The 20,269-nt window shown below is 41.6% G+C and overlaps 1 protein-coding gene across 1 annotated transcript in view; it reads right to left on the reverse strand.

The window, feature by feature from the left end:
• UTP20 (UTP20 small subunit processome component) overlaps positions 1-20,269 on the reverse strand; it is a 73,689-nt gene that overhangs the window by 25,060 nt on the left and 28,360 nt on the right. Inside the window, exons 20-37 of the mRNA XM_066634674.1 lie at positions 20,049-20,128; positions 19,037-19,280; positions 17,029-17,250; positions 15,836-15,926; positions 14,833-14,918; positions 14,358-14,483; positions 13,660-13,826; positions 12,504-12,712; positions 8,965-9,108; positions 8,692-8,771; positions 8,318-8,544; positions 6,798-6,942; positions 5,740-5,827; positions 3,915-4,058; positions 3,293-3,343; positions 3,048-3,200; positions 2,480-2,635; positions 1,451-1,591 (exon numbers count right to left, since the gene is read on the reverse strand). Coding sequence (XP_066490771.1) covers positions 1,451-1,591; positions 2,480-2,635; positions 3,048-3,200; positions 3,293-3,343; positions 3,915-4,058; positions 5,740-5,827; positions 6,798-6,942; positions 8,318-8,544; positions 8,692-8,771; positions 8,965-9,108; positions 12,504-12,712; positions 13,660-13,826; positions 14,358-14,483; positions 14,833-14,918; positions 15,836-15,926; positions 17,029-17,250; positions 19,037-19,280; positions 20,049-20,128 — 2,554 coding nt within the window. The remainder of the gene's footprint in view (positions 1-1,450; positions 1,592-2,479; positions 2,636-3,047; positions 3,201-3,292; positions 3,344-3,914; positions 4,059-5,739; positions 5,828-6,797; positions 6,943-8,317; positions 8,545-8,691; positions 8,772-8,964; positions 9,109-12,503; positions 12,713-13,659; positions 13,827-14,357; positions 14,484-14,832; positions 14,919-15,835; positions 15,927-17,028; positions 17,251-19,036; positions 19,281-20,048; positions 20,129-20,269) is intronic.

Consider the following 20,269-nt stretch of genomic DNA (forward strand, 5'->3'; position numbering starts at 1 on the left):
ATTATGTGCTGTTTCCACAAAACAGGTGTCACGACAAATGACAACAAAAGCTAGGTTGATTTCAATTACCCCTTTCAACCAACCCTCCCGCCCATTAATTTCAGGCAGAAGTTCTCTCAGCTCTAAAAATGAAATATGCTTTTTAATCTTTTTTAGCTATATGCAGATTTATGCACATTGAATCATTAAAAGTCTTTTCAATAATTTCTTTAACCAGGTAACAGTCCTAGCTTTTATTTCAAATTTCTCCAAATACCTTTGGAGGATAACTTACTCCATCGTTTGCTCTTTACTCTACTCTTACAATAGATGTTTTGTATAGGAACAGTCAGATCAATTCCAAATAAAACCATATAGTCTTGAGCCATTGCTCTTTGAAGTCAATATAAACAGTAAACCATAACAAACATGTGTTAGAATGCTTTAAATGACATTATACTCATGTGTACAAGACAAACATGCACAACTATTGTTCTAGGAATGATCAGCCACTGTGGATATTTGGCAAACCAAAAAGAAGAGCCACGCTCACATCATTTTCTACTCACAAAAAAGGGGAATGACACTGGGTGCAATGCACTGGAACAACTTAAGCAAAAACCCCACAGAAATCTAAATAAAGCTGGGCTGAGCTGTAGTGGTTACCTACACAGGCGCTAGCCTTAGCCTTAGTATGTTGGCAATAAAGCAAAGCACACTTTGCACATGCGCAGAGCAAGCTTGTGCGGCCTTGGCGACATGCTGAGTCTGAGGCTCTGTGGCCTGTCAACAAGGCGATGTTATAAAGAATCATATCTAGAATGTGATTGTGGTTAAGCTAGAAAGTTGGCTGGTTACAGCCAGTGTGAGTCTCAGCTTCCTCTTGGAAATTTCTCTATTACACAGACTATTGACTCATGGTTTAGTATTGTAAACAAGATCAGAGAATGGAAAACCCCAGCCTGTTGTGAATTGTATGAGAAGGAATAAAAGGCAGAGAAGGCTGAATCCCAGGAGCTCTTCTTCTGCATCTAGCCTTCCTTCTGCATCTCGCTACTATACTTGTCTGTTGTTTTATTCATTGTTCTAACGCTTTGCTGCCTCGAGATCTAACTTTCAAACCCTCAGAGTGCTTCTGCTTTTAGCACTCTCCCATCAGGCCACAAGATAAAGTCTTGTGTTGTCTCCCACCAAGCACCAAGGCCCTCAAAAGCCTTGGGTGCTCCCCAGAGCAGCATCTTGCGCTGCTACACTGGGCAGGGCAAGGCTTTTGTGCAGCTCACATTTGTTTCAGTGGGGCTTGTGCAGATCTTCCTGATGAGACTTTGTGCACCTCTTGAGTGGGTTGCACAAAGTGAAACATTTCGGACCTCCTTACCTTTAAAGTGATTAGAAGTATGATCTTTCCACTATCACAGCAAAAGAAAAAAAGAAAATTTAAGAGTGGTCAGAAACAGGGTTGTCTTTTTACCTGAATATGCTTCATATTTTCAAAGAAGTCCATCTCTGGGTCATGGGAGTCGGTCAGCTGAACCAGGTCCTGAAACTCTGGGTGATTTGGAAATGTTCGAATCAAGTAGGAGAGTAACGAGGTGTAATCCTGCTGAATGCTCTAAGAGCAGTAAGAGAGAGAGAGAAAGTGAAAGAGATTGAATAATGTATGGTTTGGATTGATATAAGGACATCAGCACTAGATTTTGGAAGCCACAAGTCACACTCTTCCAAAGGAGTCTCTAACTCCAGTTCTTTTTCCCTTTGCAGGTATGTAGGGAGTAACTGCCTCTAGCCACGCAAGGTGTACTGTACATGAGAGAATCTGTCTTTCCCTATCCCCTTCAAAGCAGGTAGAACAGAATTTTTTTAAAGGCAGGTGAGTGCTGTTGATGCTCCAGAGAAGACATCAAGCAAAGAGCGAAGGAGTTTATTCTAGGCTAGCGCTGGGCGGCGGCCCAAGTTCCGCAGCTCGGCGGTCTTCCGGACCGCTGGGCTGTGGAACGGGAGGTGGGGGGCGGGGACATGGGGGAGGCGTTCCAGGGAGGGGGGAGGCCGGCGGGGGGAAGCGTGCCAAGGGGCAGGGGGGAGGCGGGCCGGGGGGCGGGCTGGAGGACGATCTGCAGAGCCGAGCTCCACAGGATCCAGGGCGCTCGCGGAGGGCTGGGCGCACCACACAAGCGCCTTTACTTGTATACTGAGTAGCCCCATTGTGGGGCTGCTTACCTTACTCGGGGGAAGGGGACGAATCTCCCGAGGAGCCTCCTGTGGTAGTGTGGGAGGCACAGAATTGAATCTGGGTGCTCCGGGCAGCTCAGAATTAGGCTGCCCGGCAGTTCTGAGCACTCATGCATAGGATTGTGCTGTTAGACTATTTGGGTTTTTGCTAAATTCAGAGCATCTCAGATCTGAGTAATAAAGGATGAAGAAGGAAACACGTAACTGTACACACACCCTCCCCTTCCAAAAAAACACAAACAGACACCCATATACAGCTGAGCTCATTTACCTCAGTCTTACTCTTCAGCCCTTTTCTCAGAGCTTCCAAAAGTGTGTGCTGGATTATTTCTTTGTATTCCTCTGCTGTGTGATCAATTTCAGCAAGCAAGGTAATAATTGCATTCAAGCAGAGGATGGCACTGTCGCTAAGAGCCATCTCCCCTAACTGAAGAAATAAAAGAATTATGGCACTTGGGATTACAAAGTGAACAATTATAAAATATAGAAATGTGTGCACAAATACGGTCAACAATTTGGGAAAAACTTCAAGCCACCCTACAGAGGCAGGCTTGCAGTTTTCTAGCGAAATGGACTGCAGCAGTTATCTCTTCGTACAGCATCCAAGAGGCAATTATAACATGCATCTAAGATGGATTATGGCTCTTTTGCTAATGACACGAAGTATGACAAACAGAAATTTCTAAGACCACAACTGCTGACATGGTGCGCAAAGTAATGAAGGCAAATGGATTTCTTAACTCTGAAAGGGATCAAAATTTCTGTAAAAACAAGAATCTATTTCCAGGAACACCACCATAAAAGCAAGGGCAGATGTTTTCCATGTGAGTATAGCTCACCTGTATGGAGTAGAAACAATTATGCATAACTGAAACAAAATAGCCGATATCCACTGTTTTCATTTTCTTGATATGGGAAGTGATGTCTTGGAATGCCGACAAGCGGATGTCAAAATTGATATCATCAAGGTGACGCGGATCAAATGCATTCAACTAAAACAGAAAAATAAGTCACTCAGGGTTTAATAAAGATATAAATGAAAAACATCCAGACAAAGGAAAGCCACAAAAAAAAAGTTACATACCTTAACTATATCTGTAATGTAATTTAGATCACGCTCCAAATGTGACAGAGTCTTTAAAAAAATGAAAAAAGTCATCAAATAATTTAACAAACAATTTAAAAGATGCTTCACCACGACACTCCTCCTAGATTCATATTACTAGGACAAAATTACATATTACTAGTACAAAAATTTATATTTAGCACATGTACACTAACAGGTATCAGGAACAGACATGTGGTCAGATAGATACATGTGCAACCCTTGCACATGGTGGGGTATGCGCACTATATATCCTGGGATGCCCTGTGTCCCCTACAAATGCGACAGGAGCTTCTAGCCTTCTCTAGCTAACCTTCAGTATCACATAATGGAAAGGGAAGGCTTCACAAAGGGGGGCTCACAGTGGAGACGGGGGGATTCTAGGCACTGTTGTGCATCCAATAACATTAGCAGTGCTGTAGCAGGCACTGCTACATTTCAGTGTAGCTAAATGTAACATTTCAGTGCTTTAACCTGAAATGGGGCCATTCTGGATCCAATTCACATTGGGCCCAAAACAATTGCCTGAGCGAGCACCCATTACATATCAAGCCTGGAGAAAGGGAGGGCTCCTTGGACTGCAGTTGTTTATATACAATACCTGAAAAACTGTGCAGAGGGTCTGACGAGACAATTTGTTCTGAACAACAGAGAACAGTTTTGCCAGAGGTTTGAGGAAGTCTGCTGGACTCGTGCAATGCTCCAGCAAATTTTGTACTGTCTCAAGAATGTCAATCTCTGTGTCCTGAAAGAAACAAAGAGGTCTGGGAAGATCTCAAAATATGGAGGACAATCATTCCCTTGCTGTGAGAACTCATTTCATGAAGTCCTTTAATGAGACTTTTGATACAAACATGTGCATGTCATATACTAAGCAAGATTTAGTGAACTGAAATATGCCAATCAATGACCTACTGACTTATTTCCTCTGTGGATACCTCAAAAAACCTGGTAGGTTAAAACATGATACTTGGTAGGTTAATTAGACAATAAGTATTGAGCAGCAGATGGACAAAATACACCTACATGGCCAAACAATGCTTTTGATATTGTTCTGCAAAAGAAAGAAAAGGTCAACAGGATAAGTCAATCTGGAAAATGAAGGTCTCCTAATCCTCCAATCACACAGAATTTTATACTTGCACGCTGTACTAAATAAGCCTACTGTCTTCCTTCCCAGGTAAGTCAGCAAGATACACCAGTTATCGGATTGTATTAGTGGGAAAGGGGGTAGGAGGCACTTCCTTCAGAACGATGCCACAGTATCAGCACAAGAAATCCACTCGAGCATCTTTTATTGTCACTTTTTAAAAAACCCACGCCCGTATATTCCAAGATTTCTTTCTGTGCTTGCTCCCAGTAAAATGGAAACCGGCTTTCCAAGAACAAAGGGGCATTGGCATTGCCTCATTAGTACAGTATAAAAAGGGAATTGAAGCTTCTGGTCATGACACACTCTGTCACTTACCAACACTCCAGGGAATTTTAAAATCAAGGGCACTACTTGAAAGTTCAAGAGATAGTGCACAGATCAACCCCTGTTTTAGTAGTACAAAGCACGTTGCCTGGAGTTCCTTACTGCTTCAATCAACCTGAAACTACACTTGAGGCTTCTCAGACTGAGAGGAGATGAGAAGAGAACTGATGAGGAAAGAGGAAGCTAAAATAAGAAAACTTTTGGAAAGAGACATCTTTCTGCAATTACGGGCAAGGGAATGACAATAGCACTCTTGAACAAGAGAAAAAAGAATGGGACAGAGCTGGAGGGCTTTCAATATCTTCTGTTCTCTCTTTATTCCTTTAATAAGAAGCATGGTGTGACTGTACCATATGGAGTTCTCTGTGCTGCAGACACCGTTAGACTGAGCATATGCTCACTGTCTGTGATACCACGTGGCCCGTGTTCAGTGGGCTGATCTGGGGGTGGTCTGACACGTAAGTACCGTTTCCCAGATTAGACAGTTCCCTTTTAAAATTTTAAAAAAACAAAACCACAAATTTGTAAACTGGTGATACTCCTGGGCTTGGGGTCATTTCCACCGCAAACCACACCCCAAAATATACAATCTAATCTCACTGTTCTTCTGAATGAAGACATGGGATTATTTTTAAGAACAGCATGGGTACACACCTACTGTTTCACAGGATAGGGCCAGTTATTATATTTTTATTGCATAGCTTTTTACTGATGAGTTATTGTTTTAGTATTTTTATGTAAGCACTTTTGAAAATTTGCCTCAAAAGTGGGATGAAAATAACTAAAATTTAAAAAAAAATGCTAAAGACCCACAGATGAAATAACACTGGCTTAAATCCAGTTACCACCAGATCACAATGATCTGCAAAAACATTTTAAAAGTTCAAAAGAAAAAACAATCTCATGTGAAAGAAAATGTGATTTTCCACAGAAATAAAGCAAAACCTACCTGTGTAATATTACTCTGGTAAAGGAAAGGAAGAAGAAGGCTAATCAGGATGGAACTCTGGCTCTTGTCCTTAATGAACTTGCTGATTCTACACAGGACAGAAAGATGTTATATAGTATGTAACCACTGCCACCATTTAATGAGTCAATTGTCTGAAGTAGAAACTGATGCTATACAAATATACTTTGTTAATGTGCACACTGGATATTTTTACTGATGTTCTGCTTACAAAGCATATAATAAATTGATGAATAAAAACTGTTTGATCTCTGTTTGCCATTGGTCTCCAAACACTATGTTGATACATCTGTGTTTTTAGTATTTCTTAGACTTACTGAGAAACTTTACAGCCCAATCCTATCCTCCTCCCCCCACACTTACTGGGACGCCAAACTGGCAAATGCTGCATCCGATGGGGGAGGTGGGCTAGGAAGCTTCTGCAGGGAAAAGGAATTTTAAATCCCCTTACCCCTGCGTAAGCTCCCCAACTCATAATGGGTCTCCTGAGACCTATGCCAGCTATTTTGCTAGCACAAGTCCAAAGAGTGAAAGGGCGCGAGGAGGCTGCTGCCAGAAGGGATAGGATCTGGCTTGGGCCTTTCGTGATGGATCCTCCCTTGCTACAGCCTCCCTGCCCATTATGCCCCCCACCCGGTTTTGCCCCCTCCCCACCTGTTCTGCCCTCCTGCCACTCCTTCCCACCTCTCCCATCATCTTACCTGCTCTGGCAAGTGGAGGCTCCCTCAGTGGTACTTAGTAACTTTTCTAAGGAAAGCCACCAAGAACAACATCTCAGCACTTTGGTGCAGGAACCAATGTTAGTTCTCCATCAGAGTTTGGACCACTTCACACCACGGTAGTTATTGGATCCAAGCAGTTTCAAGTCAGCACCCAGAAAATAACAGTTTCCAGAGGCCCACCTGAAATAAGGCAGTTCCTGACACTGCCTTCCTGTAGTGTCAACTCCCAAGAGCCTAGTGGATGGCTCAAATACAAAACATTGTCTTTAAACAACCCTTATAAGCCTACACTCTTAAGAACACTAAGGAAGCACTTACTTTGAAAGAATGTTGAGTTCTTTACCGACTTGTACTCTATATTTCTTTTTCTTCATCTTGTCTACATTTGACATAGTTTTGCTGAGATACTGAAGAATGGCAGGGACATGGGGGAGAATCAGCTTTACACCCTGGTCAAGAACATCTGGAATGGAGAGAGTGAGGTTACTAAATGCTCTTCTATTTCTAGTTGCACACACTGTATGTGATAGAGCAGCAAATACATTGAGCTTTCCTATTCCTTTAAGCAATATTCCTGTGTTGCCACGTGTTAAGAGACACTCCAAGGTTCCTGTGAAGCAGGAAGGACTCCTAAAAACAGTGGAATATGAATCTCGAAACCCCTTTATCACACGCTCTTCTTATGCACCTGTCTTGTGCCTGACCTAAAGCCAGAAACTTCGAGTTCAACTTCTCAGGAAGGTTTAATGGATGTTGGAAGTTGAAGTCTGTGTTCGTAAACATGGCTTATCATTTATCATTATCAAAGTTTGCTTTAACCTGCAGAAAATGTAACAACAGATTATCCTATGGCTTCCAGCACACTAGATCCCCTGACTATTGATCACAAAAGTACTGCGATATTTCCTGGGGTACCACTGAACATAGGAGTTGCTAGTGATGGTGTTGCTTAGCACTGATAAGAAACGCTTCTCAGCTTTTGATCTCTGTTTAGATTTAGATTGCTGGTTGCTCAAATGCATATTAATTTATTAACGTACTCATTCAATTTACCAGCAATACTAGTCATTGCTAAATACTAGTCATTGGGTTGCATCCTACCCTAAATTTGTGTGGCATTTCTGTCCGCACAAGGATGGGGGATGATTTTAGCTGACTTCCCCTTCCCTGGAAATCCCCCATGCCACATCCTATCTTACTTTAGAAGATTCCTCAACCCTCAGAAGTGTATTTCAGGGATCGTGAGGGACTGTGATTGGCAAAAAAGAGCAGCGATATTTCTGTTTAGGATTTCCTTCAACAAGCAGCAGAGTTAGGACACATCTCAATGTCTTCCGCACTTCGTGATCATCTCCTGCAAATTCACATATGTAGTCTTGGCCCAATGTAGTCCTGGCCCAAAATTAATCTGTAATTTCAGAACACTGAAAAAACTGAAATGGTCTTAATTTTTTTTTTCCAGCAATGAGTTCTGTCCAAAAATTTTTTTTCTTCAACAAATGTTTTTGGTGGTGGGGGGGGGGGGGCAGTAGTGTTCAATGTACCACCAAAGGTGGCTATAAATTCTTTTAAATCTGAATTATTTTTTTTAAAAACTATAAGTGGCTAAAAGCCAAAATTGCAAGACAGCTCCGTTCTGGATACCATGACTATATTTCATGTTCCTTTTATCCTAGAGCTATAAATTCTGTACAGGGGAGCTTCAAAGCAAAGGTCAGTTTACAGAGCATAAATATGATAAGCAAGTTGATGTGTGCTAAACAAACCACTTTTCCACGTACAGATGAATCACTTGAAACAGCCACCATCAATAGTGTCTGTCTCCTGATCATTCCTACCTCCTGTCATTTCATCATCTTCAGTTAAGACACAGTCAGTCACCGTCAAGCTACAAAGCTGGTCCTTGGGTTCAAAATCAGGAGTGCTAAGAAGGCTGTCGACGACATCCATCACAACACCCGCTGTTGTCTCACATAGACTTTTTGCTGATAGCAGAGCAAATACATTGGATAATATATCACATTCTGGATGACCTGGTTTTTGCTTGGCCAACAAGGGGAAATATCTGGAGGGGAAAAAACAACCAAGAAAAGGAATTAGTTTAAGCAATGAAATAAATTTGCTGTTAAAAAAGACTCTTATCAAAGAACAACAGAGAGATCTTTTAAAGTAAACATGCATAGGGTTGTACTGTAAGAAGTTCAGATCTTACCTGGGGTCCCTGCTCCAGATGTGAATGATTTTGAGTAAAAGAGAAGGAGAATACTGGCTCTCCGAGGCAAGTCTGGTGATCTGAGAAAATAGGGAAAAAAAGGAAATCAAAATTAGAGTGAAATAGTACCCTGGAAGTTTTGTTCTTGCATTCCCTCTCCCCCTTCCCCTAAATACCCATACCACTCCAGACTCTGGGAGAATGCTGAACAACACTGGAAAGAAACAGGAATGCACTCAAGTGCACAACTTTGCAATTTCACACTGCTCTTACCTGGGGCCACACAACTGCATGAAACACAGCATCGATCTCTTCAACACTAAAGTTATATGTTTCAAAGTCAGAGAAGAAGTCAGCTACAAGCTTAATTCCAAGTCGCCTCAAGTTTTTCAGTGGGTTAATAAATTTGAGTTGAATCTGTAAAACAAATTGCAACAATCCTGTGGGTTAGTCTGGTTGTTATTCTTCACTGCAATTTTTCATCTGTGCAGAGGACCCAACATCTAAATGCTAGTTCCTGAATGCATCCTCTCAAAACCATCCTGTCAGGGATATGCAAAAGTTTAGGATGACTTTGAGAAGATACTTTTTCTTTTACCAAATAGATTCTTTCTTTCTTTTACTTTTTCTTTGTTGAACTACTACTTTTATAATGAATAATGGAGCTACAGGAGAAAGACGTTTACACACATCACACCCACCACTTGAGTACCACCAAGGGATAGGGCTTCTTCACTAAGTAGCATTCTCATAGCGGGAGATTGTAACATTTCAGTCAGATCTAAATTAGCACCCTTAGCAGAGTTCCTGCATAATCTTGTGCATATTTTCTCAGAAGGAAGTCACCCGAGTACAGTGGAGCAGACTCCGAAGCAAATATGCATTGGATTACAGTTTTTGTTGGAAAAACAAACATTAAACATTATGTAGCAAATTATGGTTTAAAATCCATTTTAGAGTCTGGATGGTGCAGTGGTTCCAGAGTTGGACTTAAACTGGGAAGATCCAGGTTCAAATCCCTCTCAGACATTAAGCTTCCTGGGTGACCTTGGGCCAGTCACTATCTCTTAACCTCACCTACCTCACAGGGTTGCTATGAGGATAAAAGGAGCAGAGGAACTATGTTCAGCACCCTGAGCTCCTTGAAGGATGGTACAAAAATTTGAATAAAAAAATGTAAAACAGATGACATGCCAAGGAGAATGAGGCTGCAGGAGATAGATTCTATCACAAAAGAAAACAATGGGAAACTATAAACCATAACTCTATTCATTAGTGTAAAAAGTCAAACTTTAACACCAGTGGAAGTACTAAGTCTACAATGAATGACCAATTTATTGAGAAAAGTACTGGATATAACTTAAAGAGTCTTCTCACAGTCCATAAATGACTTTTATCACCACACTACATAATAAGGCAATAACTTAAGCTTAACAAATGACATCATTGAAAGATATTTGCTAAACCAGAAGTTAATGAATTAGTTTTTTGTCTCAGTGTTACTGAATAACTTGTTCAAGAAGCAACTACAAAAGGGATTACTGTGGACACCAGTAACAAAGTTGTGAAAAGAATAACTTTTCCCTCAATTTAAACATGTGCGTAGCCATGTAATTAGGGAACGAAACCGTTAAAAAAATTCAGCTCAGTTCCAAATCAGGTCCATCAGTATTTTCTTTCTGTTTCAGGCACAACCTTTAAAAAGTGGCTCCATCACAGGTCCATGCATCTTGAATTGGTTTAGAAGCATTCCCAGAATAATATCAAACTCACAATGGATTTCAAAGAATAACTGAAAGTCAACATGCAACACCCTCAGGCAAGTGCTGGGGTCCAGATTATCACTTTTTTTGTGAGCTTTCGGTGGAAAGCAACATCTAAAGATTCTGCAGAAGCCACAGCAATGCCTCCTCAGTTAGCAGCCAGAGGGGAAGAGCTTCAGGCGCAGGCAAATCATGTTGAAACTGCTAACCCTAACCATCTACCGCTTTCAAACTGAACTTCCTTCCCATACATACTCAGAGCCCAATCTTATACATGTTTACTCAGAAGTAAGTCTCATTATAGTCAATGGGGCTTACTCCCAGGAAAGTGTGGCTAGAATTGCAGCCTCAGAGCCCAGTCATGAGCTCAGCATGGTCTCCCACAGACCACTGAGCAGCAGAGAAGTAAGTGGAGGCATGGGGGGGAGGCGGGGAGGAGGCATGCTGGGGGAGGGAGCAGGGCGAGAGGGAGGCGGGACCAGTGGAGCAAACTCCACCAGATCCAAAGCCTCCGCATCGGGCTCACCACCCAACATGGAGGCACTTGATTCACCACCAACCTTTGGGTTGGCAATGAACCGAGTAGCCCCATTGTGGAGCTACTCCATTCACCCGGGGGAAGGGGGCGAAAGTAGCCACCTTGGTAAAGTCTGGGTCTAAACGCCACTTTACCACTGAGCTTTCTCTTAGCCTAACCTACTCCACAGAATTGCTGTGAGAATAACACAGGGAAAGAGAGCCATATTTGTCTTCTTGAATCAGAATGGAGATATAAACGTAAACATGATGATGATGTCCCTGTTATTAAGTATGGTAGGTGGCAGACAATGTGCTACTGAAGCCAAAGGGCATTAGCTACATTCTATTTCTGTATATATCTCATAGCTCTAATCAGAGATCCAATGCAAGCATGGCTGGCTCATGAATGAAGAGGCTCATGTCAAATGGTGGGTTGCAGGGAATGGCAAACTTCAGGTGCCTTTTACCCCAAGACTGCCACCGCTTTTCACAAGCCTGCAATGCACAGAGTCATCCTGGCCTGCTCCCTGTTTGCTAAAAGCAAGTGGGGAGTGAATCAGAAAGCTGTGATCTGCTTCTTGATTCCCTCACCTTACTTCTTCCTCATGCAATCCCTCTAAACTAACCACGAAATGCTGAGAGCGCTTCCAGCTCTCAGTCTCGCAATTCCAGCTTTGTTTAAAGGGACCACACAAGGAAGGAGTGAGGTGAGGCAGTAAGAATTGCTGCCTTCTGCACAGTTTTTTGAATGGGTCTGCAGTGGTAGTGACATTTGCACCTGCTTCAAGGGGTGCTTGAGTTGGGCCTGTAAAATAAACAGACTAATTTGTATGACATTAAACTCACTTTCTGTTTAGTTTACTATTGTACAACATTAGAACAAGACATCAATCCTAACATAGGAATCCCTGCCAAGAGCAGAACTAACAGGGCAACATCATAACAGATGGTTGAAGCAGGGCTCTTTAAAAGAACACTTGCCAAGGAAAAGTGCTGCAGCAATTAATTATTGTATAAAGCCTCTTGACGTTGCCAAGATATATATACATTTGCTGATAAAATAGTGGATAAGTTAAGCTGCAGAAACGTCATAAAGGAGAGACTCTTCTCTTACTCTAGCCACAGGTTTAATTTAAAACTTAGAAGGAACCCAAACAACGAGCAATAAAATTCTAATTGGTTTGTGGATCTTGCATTTTCAGTCCAAAGACTGAAATATTTTTGAAATAAATTAGCATTTGACATTCAAATTCCTGCAAGTCAGAATTAACATGTTAATTTCCACCATCAGTCCATATATTTTCATTCAGTGATGGCTACCTAGAAACACGAGTAAGTAATCAAACCAGGACTCCCAAATCTATTTGATTAGAAACCTGTTAACAAACCTTGATTTTCTTTACCAGTACTTGAGCCTTTCTTGAAAGCCCCATTATAGATTTTACAATTTCTTAGCAACCATGCAATATTTTGTTACTTAAAGGTGCAAAGGGTGGAGGGGAAACACATAAGCCACATCGTATTTCTCACCTTTTCTCTTTGCTGAAGAATGTGAGATACTGATGCTGTCATACAAAGTAAGATCTGCAAAATCTCTGGGAGATACTCGCTGATCAGATGCCCCATGTTTTTCAGAACTACTTCCAGGCTGTTGAAAAGGCCATGCTGGCGACCCAGAGGCAGGACTTGAGTTAAGTCCAATTTTTCCATTGCTTGCAGTACTGCTGAGTGGCAGTGTCCTACAGGAAAGGAAGAAAACAGTGAATCCTTCCAATACACAGAGATTGAGCCTGCAGTCCTATACACACTACATACACCTAGGCATGACCCACTGAACTCAGTGGGACTTATTTCTGAGAAGGCATGCACAGGATTGTGCTGTGAAGGTACTGTTCCATATAGTATAACTGCGATTAGAAAAGGAAAGTCACTCTGATGATCAAGGAAATAGTAAGAAACGCTAAATGGGCTTCAGCTGCAATCTGACATCCAGTACAAGGCACCAAATTTTTGGGAAAATATCAAAAACTGAAGGAAAATTCAAGGGAGCATAACAAAGGCAACGCAGGGCTTCAAATGCTGAGAACAAACACATAAACTGGGTAGTCTTAGTGCAGCAGAAGTCAAAATTAAGAGCTAGTACAGGGTATGTCTTATACTTTTTCTAAGGGTGCTATAAATAAGAGGAAGAACCACTGTTCTCTGCTGCCACTGCACTATAAGCAAGGAGCACAGATCAACAAGAATGTTGGGGATCACAGCCCAGTGATATAACACATGCTCAGCATGCATAAATGTGAAACATTAATCTTTGGCATCTTCATTTGAACAGGATCTCAAACAGCAAGGAAAGAAAAATCAAAAAGAGGAGAAAATACTGGGCAGAATGATTCAGTAAGGCATCTTCATACGTGCAGGAAGATGGATAGGTACAGATCAAAATATAACTAAGGAACAACACAAACTAAGTACAGCTGAGGCCAAAAAAAAAAAAGTTACCTAAGGAAGCTTGGTGGTGCAAGCTTCACCAAAGTTATGTCCAACTTTCCAGACAAAATCAACAGCAATTCATTCCTCTTTAAATTGTCAAATACCCTCAAGCCTACTTTGTTATTATTGGTGGAGATGGGTGCTTGGGTACATGCACTTGGGTTAAGATGCAAAGTGTCCCATCATATATGCATACCATTGCTGTAGTGCTTCACAGGCTCAAAAAGCAGATCCAGGAACATTCTGATCTCTGCGGGCAGTGAGCCAGCAAGGAATCGCAAAACAATAGCCATGCGGGTTCCTGCAGCCGACTTTCCCTGTGTTTTGCTTCCAGTTTTGTTTCTCATTCGGCCATATAGAATCCTTCCAAAAAGAAAACAAATCACATTAAGATATCAGAAGCTACAGGCTTACCTGCAGAAGGCCTGGTCGGTTGGGCTTGATTGCTTCTCAGAACACCATCACATACTTAACTGATGCTTTCAAGATAGCAGCAGCGATTATAGCTGTGCACTCAAATACCATCACAAAATACCTCACATGTGGAATCTGCTTTTTGTGCCACCTCCAGGATGATTATTGGAGGAAGTTTTGCTAGCAGTGTGATTTGAAACTTAGGCCTCACAACAGAAGCTCAATGTATAAAAGGCCATTTCAGGGGATTACCTAAAGGATGCAGTTTTTCATTACAACATAAAAAGGATTTTATAATATAATGTACTTCTTTCGTTTGGGGGGGGGGGAACTGGGTGTTCATAGTAGAATTTGAGCAGCGGGTCAAAATATCCCAAATTTCCCTTAAAAACAGGTAACTATATTTTCTTACTGAATTGTAAAAGATCCACCAGAATCTAGGCTTCTAAGTTCATATAAACATCTTAAGAAGTGTCTCACCTCATTAAAACAGGAACAAGTTCTGGTCGGTGCAGGGTTTTAACAATTGTATTTTCTTCAGAAATACTGAAGTGAACTATTTCCTCTTTAAAATTCTTGTCTTCTAGTAGCCTTTGCAGATTCTCTCTATAAATATATAATGCAACATCAGGAGCACGCTCCTCCACACAATGTATTAGAAGACAAAGTCAAAGATCCTAAAAACAAATTTTGTGTATGTCTGATGGGGAGAGGGAAAGAAGTGGATAAATCAAGAAATGCACGTGATTGTTTTAATGTTATGTGTTGTTATTGTAGATTGTGATTTTATACAAGCTGCCTTGAGTGCCCACATCTGTGAGGGAAAGGTAGGGTAGAAATGCAATAAATAAATAGTATCCACTCATACATCCTCAATTTGCTCTCAACACACAATATTTCTTCCATGTATGGTTAGTGCAAAACATACAGTCAAACCATACTTGAGAACTCTTACCTGTAAGGCAGTAGATGTGGATGCTTGTAAGTCATGATACAGTCAAGAGCTACTTTTTGCACATTCTGGTCTTGATGAGACAGCAGCTGAAGATCATGTTTTACAAGAAATAAGAATCAGAAGAGAGCCCAAAAGTGGCCAATTTTGTCTTCTATTAATTTAGCAAATCACGGTTAATATTCTATGACAAGTTGTTTCTCTTCTGAAGAGAAACAATAGAAAATAGTAACTGCAAGGTAACAGGATTCATAAGGGAGTTCTTTTTCCTTTTAGAAATCATTAACATGAATAGAGGCTATCTGTACACACAATTTTTACAAATGTGAAACACACACACAAACCCCTCCCTTATACTGATCATTGGGGGCCCAAGTCTATCCAACTTTCCAGTTCCAGTGTAGCCACAATGCAGCACCTTGGTAAGGGACATGTGTTCCTATACCTTGAGGAGGCCCCAGTGACTGCCCCTCCACCACAGGATGCAGTGCACACCTCCCCGGCACAACTGCACCAGCACTAGAAAATTGGATAAGATTAGGCCCTGGGCCATCCAGTCCCTAATGCTACTGTGAATGACAGCAGCCCTTCAGGGTCTGTCACAGACCTGTCTTCTATATATCTTGTAACCAGAGATGCCACGGGTTGATTCTGGGGACCTTACACAAACATGGCTCTGCGTCTACCACTGAGCTGCAGCCCATGCTTAGGAATCCTCACTAGCCATGGCATGCACCTTTTGCCTCTACCACAGACTCAATTCTGTTCCCTCACAGTGGCTACTCTTTTCTCTGGAAGTGAAGCTCCCCATGGTGTCACCCACACTGCAGTGGGGTGCCTGCAGCTGCAATAATTTTAAAAAAACAAAAACCTAACACATCAAAGCCAAACATATGCTTAATGGAATGTGTAATTTGGCCTTGAGTCACTTACAAACTGGCACAGTCCATGCAAGACAACAGCACACGCATGCCAAACAAAATAAGACATGCTTGTAACATTTCACCTGGGTATAGAGTTCTTTTAATTTGGGTTCTAAATATAATGCACGTGGATTTGAAAATCTTGCGAACACTTGTAAGTGGGCGATGAGCTGTCTGAAAAACAAAATGGGACACAAAAACCATCAATGGGAAACAGTTGTTTCAGGTCCTTGAACAAGATTATTAATCTGGGAAGTGGAAGAATAGAAAGGTATGGACAACTTTATTCAAGTGTTTTCTTTAAGTTCAGAGGCAGTTGAGGACTAATATAAACAGGACATCAGAATTTATCAGAGACTGAGTTTTTGGGCCATTCACTAATTGATCCAGCTTATGGTCATGACCCAAGTTGAAAATAATCTCTACTGAATTTAAAGTAAATTTGCCTGACTGTGTGTTAATGCTGTAATGATTGTGTTACATAATGCTATGCCTGCATGGATGTATGTGCTCTGAAACTGTGAAGCCCTTATTTTTTAAACCACAGTGACTTTAATATGGATCCCAACTACTCAAAGGAGGTCAGTTTACGCGGGAAACCGCAGTCAGTCTCCCAGACCGTTATCAGGTGAGCATAGTAGCGTTCAAGAAAACAAGAATTGGCTCCATCTTGTTATCCATCCTCCAGGTACAAAACCCAATCAGGATCACAACCCTGTGTGGAAAACCTCCACTAACAAATTAGAGCTCATAGCCTGAACAGCAATGGTATAAATCTGACAGTTATATGGTGACTCCAGGGTCAAGAGAAAAAGCTTTTGCTAAAGCATTCATTAACACCTTGCCAGTAAATCTTTTACCCAGGAGTTACTTTGCCCAATACTTGAAAAATGCCAAGAACATTTTGAGGCCAGAGTTCTGTCATGCTCAGAAAGCAATTTGTGCTCATATACAGGCCTCTCTGAATTCTGGCTGATGGCTTCGATCCAGAAAATGCAGACATTTAGCTCTGCAGTGTTAGACATGATTGGCCACCCCTTTCCAATGCGGGAAAAGCTCCTGCTCTTTGATTCACAGTGTGCAATTAAAGAGTTATCTTGTTAAATCTTTTGAATGACAGGAAATACAACAAGAAAAACAATTACATTTAAAAACATCCAAGTTGCACTTGGGGGGGGGGGGAAAGAAGAGGACTAGAAGCTGAATGACATTCAAAAGGGACTTTCTCCACTATTTGTGAATATTATTTCTTTTCCTGCGATTCAGCAAAACATACTTTGCAGCAGCTCTTCTTGTTTTCTTTTTTGGCATTCCTTCAGTTAATGGCTCTTCTGAAGCCTGTTTCTCTTCCTCCTCATCATTCTTCTCATCCTCTGTTGTGACAGCCTGATTTATCTCCTTGGTGAGATCTTCTTCTTCTATACCATGATGACCCCCACTTTTCTTTTTGAGGTTTTGTGCTGGAGCTGCTAGTGAGTCTGCAGGGTAATATTCATTGCTATTTAAGAAAAGAAAAAAGATTCAAAACTAAAACTACTGCAGCCTTTTCCTAGCTGGTCTTCTTGCCGGTTGCCTTTCCCCTCAGGGAAATTCTCTTCAAGTCACCACAATTACCTGCAGCCCTGTATGGCTAAACGGTGCCTATAAAAAAGTAGTGGACATCCAACTTAATCACTCTATGAGGTTAATATCAAGAACCATCAAATCAACACCCTCCAACTGACTACCAGTATTATCTAACACACCACCTTCACATCTTAGAAGACAACTAGCCTTAAAAAGGGAGTGGCAGAAATGCAAGGCAAACACACTATTACCTATACATGAGGATTCAGACTTAAATTCTAGAAATTTGGAAATTTGGACAGCAATTAGTCAGAGAAGATTTTGATGTTGAGACAGCATGGTGTCAGGAGTGGGCAACTTCCAACCCAGATCTGCTTAATCTAGTGCCTGATCCAGTGCAACATCCCTATGGCTTTGATCTTCTGAGGAGGAACTAGACAGTGCTGAACTGGATTCGTACTAACCATGGCAGGTGCCAATACTGGAAATACAAATGGGGGTTGGTTGATAATCTTAATTATGACTGCAGGACTTTTCCACAAACTTTACATCACATTGCAATGGAATGCCTTCTTAGAAGGTACTCTGGCTCTCTGCAGGAACTACATCAACTTGAGGGTACTGCTGTCCAATGGTTAAATGATTTAAATATTCAGCCATAGGTTTAGACACTTAGAGCCAATCCTGGGCTCGGTGTGCCGGCTCTCTGCCGGCGTGCACTAAGGCACGTTTGTGGGCCCTAATGCTGGGCGAGTGCTGGTGGTAGCCGAGCGCTGGCCGGCGGAGGGCGGGCACCCAACCTCTGTGGTTGCGTGGACTGCTGGTAAGCAGCGTGGGGGGAGGTGGTGAGGAGGCATTCCAGGGAGGGGGGCAGAGAACGGGGGGAGACGTGCCAGGGGGCAGGGGGAGACGGGACCGGTGGGGCAACACTCCACCGGATCCAAAGTCTCCGTGTCAGGCTCACCACCCAACACAGAGGCTTTTGATTCAGAGCCAACCTTTGTTGGCGGTAAATCAAGTAGCCCCATTGCGGGGCTACTGCATTTACGCGGGGGAAGGGGACAAAAGATCCCTTTTCCCGAGGTGCCGTCTGTGGCTGTTTGAAGTGCACAGGATGCGGTGGCAGACATTTTTGGCGCCACCACAGCCCCGAGCAGCTCAGGATTGGGCTGCCCGTAACTGCTCGTATATAACATATACATATGTTATTTTATTCACAATTTTATTCACCATGTCTTAATTTATTGCTTGTTGTTTATATTTTAAATATAATTTTGTATATTATGAATTTTATATAATGATGCTGCATTTTGCTGTATGATTAAATAAAACCACAATTACCTTACCTTTCCCTCTCACTAAGTCTTTACCTGAAGTCCCTGTCATTCTAGTCACTAACCTCAAGCCACTCACACACACACACACACACACTCTTTCTCCTCCACCTGCCTCAATGAAAATAAGTTATCACTTTTCTTTTGTTCTCCTATTCCTTTGTATGTGTCTTTTGTCATGCTGCTCGCCATAATTTTGTCCTCCCAATTCTAACCAATCACATTTTAGTGAGTATACACAGTGCCGCCACTACGCGCATGCACACACTAACTATGAACAGTCAACTTTTAAATTGTCTTCAAAGTAACTTTCAGAAGCGCTTAAATGCAAAAGCAAGAGAATAACATTTCTCTCTCTCTACCTCAGTAAAAATTCTCACTTACTCAATAAACCTTAAGAGAAGTGGGGAAAGTTCTCTTGATCTGGGTTCCACCCTGTCTGGAAATTTTGACATCGCCTTCCAAAGCAAAAACCTAAAGTTTGCATGATTCAATCTCTCACTGCAGCACGTATGAAATTTCAGTTGGTCAAGATAAAAGGTTCTGATCTCTCCTTCATGGCCTTTCTCTCTTTCACCATCTATAAAGCCTTCTTGGTCTTCTTCCAACTGATTATGAAGCTCCCCCTCTGTGGAAGAGGCAAAAACAAGGCTTTTGTTTTACAAGAAATCATTTTTAAAACTCTTCTACACATTCCTGAACATTTATCAGCATTATGGTAGGAAGCAATTGTATTTAGTAATCTGACTGCAATAAGTAGCTAATAAAAAATGCCTGGCAAGTGAGAACGCAGAGATCCACAGGAGGACATCTGATTTTTCTGTATTTTGGAATACTTGCATATACATAATGAGAGATCTTGGAGATGGGGCCCCAAGTCTAAACACACAACTTATTTATGTTTCATATGCCCCTTATACACACAGCTGAAGGTAATTTTATACAATCTTTGTACATGAAACAATTTTGTGCATGAAAAAGGTTTGTGCATGAAACACAGTTTGTGACTTTTTTACTTATGCAGTGACAGTTTTTACTTATGCAAAAAAAGTTAAAAAAAGTCATGCTGATTCTAAAAAAAAAATCCATATTTTGGAGTATTCCATATTTTGGAATTCCAGATAAGAGGTACTTCAACCTGTACTTAGCTTCTATGTGCTATGTATAAAGTTTGTCCCAAACCAGTCAAGGAATCCTGCTTTTTGGGAACACAGGAGAGCAACAGGAAAGGAAGCAATAATTCAGCAAGACTCCAACCCCTCTAAATTCTAGCTCTGGAACGAGGAGGAGCTGGTGGTGGTACCAGAAGCAATACTCCTAACCTATACTTAATCAGAAACCTCTCAACTTATTTCATATGCAACTTTCACCGTGGCCGAGACGAGGCCTGTCTTACCAGCATAGGACACAGCTCTTTCCAAATGTTCATAGTAGACTTTCCAGAACTGCTTGTTCTCCATTTCATTTGCATGAGAACTAATTAAAAATGAACAAAGGTGTTTGCAAACATTAGGTAACTAACCACTTTCACAGTATATTAGCTACCAATGTTAAGGTACCATTTGGTACACATACACTACTAAGCATTCTGATACTCATCTGTACTGCTAACTGGCT

The sequence above is a fragment of the Tiliqua scincoides genome, chromosome 7, assembly GCF_035046505.1.
Source record: "Tiliqua scincoides isolate rTilSci1 chromosome 7, rTilSci1.hap2, whole genome shotgun sequence".
Lineage (NCBI taxonomy): Eukaryota > Metazoa > Chordata > Lepidosauria > Squamata > Scincidae > Tiliqua > Tiliqua scincoides.